Source organism: Hordeum vulgare, chromosome 6H, assembly GCF_904849725.1.
Source record: "Hordeum vulgare subsp. vulgare chromosome 6H, MorexV3_pseudomolecules_assembly, whole genome shotgun sequence".
Classification (NCBI taxonomy): domain Eukaryota; kingdom Viridiplantae; phylum Streptophyta; class Magnoliopsida; order Poales; family Poaceae; genus Hordeum; species Hordeum vulgare.
In genome coordinates, this window is record NC_058523.1 from 504,328,746 (window position 1) to 504,330,655 (window position 1,910).

The following is a 1,910-nucleotide window of genomic DNA, read 5'->3' on the forward strand; positions in this document are numbered from 1 at the left end:
GGGCTCTTTCCCGGTAAATAAAACTGGACAGTCCTGCAAGGCGGCATGGGGCACGTGGCCAGTGGTGCGTGGTCATTTAAGTAGGGCCCACGGGCTGCGTCCCTGCCAGCGGGCCCCGCGCACCGATGACCGGTGAGGCGAGGAGGCCCGGCCCATCAGTGATTAGACGGAGAGGGACATGCGGGCCCGGCTATTCCTACTTTTCCTCTCCGCCAGTAGCCAGTGCTATAATTACTTGCCGAGGTCGAATTATAATCCGCATCGTTCCCCAATCCATCTCCTCCTTATAAAGACACCCTCTCCCTTTCTGTCTCCCTCACACACTCCTCCAGCGATTGCACAACTACAAGTTATATCCAGCAGCAAAGTATCCTTGAGTTGCTCGACGTCAGCGAGGGCCTCCCTTCGCTCACTGGCCAACTGCCCGCCGCTCCTTGAGCATACACACTGTGTGGCTTTACTTGCCGGCGGCAGTCTGCAGTCTCTGTTAGCTCCGGCCGGCGGTAGCTAGCTTGTCATCCCGGCCGGCGACGCAGCGGCGGCTAGGAAGGAAGACGATGTCGAGCAGAAGGTCGTCGCGCGGCGCCATCTCCGACGAGGAGATCAACGAGCTCATCTCCAAGCTCCAGTCTCTGCTCCCCAACTCTCGCCGCCGCGGCTCCAGCCAGGTAATTAACTTGCTTAAGCTTAATTACCACCGCAACGACGATGCACACACGCACATTCATTACTCCACCACTTGCCTTTGCTTAGCTAGCTAGGTGGTTGCATTGTCCGTGCGAGTTTGACTTGTACGAAGCGAGCAAGAAATAACGGATGCGTGGAACGAAAATGCAGGCGTCGACGACGAAGCTGCTCAAGGAGACGTGCAGCTACATCAAGAGCCTCCACCGGGAGGTGGACGACCTCAGCGACCGGCTGTCGGACCTCATGTCGACCATGGACCACAATAGCGCCGGAGCAGAGATCATCCGCAGCATCCTCCGCTCGTGATCGTACGTACTGAAGTGCCGGCAGGTCGGCGAGGACTAAACCGCCGGGACGATTAAGCGGCGGCGGCGCCATGGGTTTCTCCGGCCAGCCGGACACGTACGCACGAGAGCTTTGCTTAGCTAGGGTATATATATTTGTCCTCCACATATTTAAATATGTATCTCTTTCCTGCTCCCTTTCTGCCTAGATCGATCTGATCGTGTAGATCGAAAAATGTACTCCGTGTCCCTAAGCTTCACTCCTTCTGCTGTACTGCGTAGGGCATTAGCTTAGCTAGCGTCCCTACCTTGGGCCAAAGCTTATCCTCGCGCGCTGGCTGCCGCTTGAGTTAATCTCTCGATCGTCTCCTCCGTGTGCGTGTTTCCCTCGCTAGCTCGGAGCTGGATAGATGGCTCCGTTCCTCCTCCTGTCTGCCTCTTCCCCTCTTTTGTTCTCCCTTTCTCGATCTACTACTCGATATGTAAATTTAGTTGGTGGCATTGGATCGAGTTGTGTCCTCTATAGACAACCGACCGACCACTACTACGGTACTACTCCTCCTACTATTACCTAGAGCAAATTAATATCAACGCCATGTTGTACCATCCAGGTTTAACTTTTGTTGGAATACGTACTACGAGATCAAATTAATACTGGACTGGACAGTACTGTTCTTTTTTACGTATGGTAAGTATAAAGATATGGAAATAATGCCGGGCTTTCTTGGTCGCTTCCTCTATGCACTCTCGCCCTCGATCGGCCCTATCCGTACGCACGTGAAGCAACGCGTTTACTTTCATCAGATTAAAAACACGACGATTACGCTATGTTTATACTTGCATACAGATCCAGCAGTACTACTACTTGATATGTATGGGATGCCCACTTGCGGTGGCTCCGGCTGTTCTGATGCTACCACCAGTGACTCTCCTTCTGCT

The 1,910-nt window shown here is 53.6% G+C and overlaps 1 protein-coding gene across 1 annotated transcript; it reads left to right on the forward strand.

Annotated features, from left to right (window-relative positions):
- The first annotated feature begins 265 nt into the window (after window positions 1–265).
- Window positions 266–1,623, forward strand: LOC123401784 (transcription factor ILI5). Its single transcript, XM_045095635.1, has 2 exons — window positions 266–668; window positions 838–1,623. The coding sequence occupies exons 1-2, from the start codon at window positions 558–560 to the stop codon at window positions 991–993; spliced, it is 267 nt and encodes an 88-aa protein (XP_044951570.1). The 5' UTR covers window positions 266–557; the 3' UTR covers window positions 994–1,623.
- The last annotated feature ends 287 nt before the right edge of the window (window positions 1,624–1,910 follow it).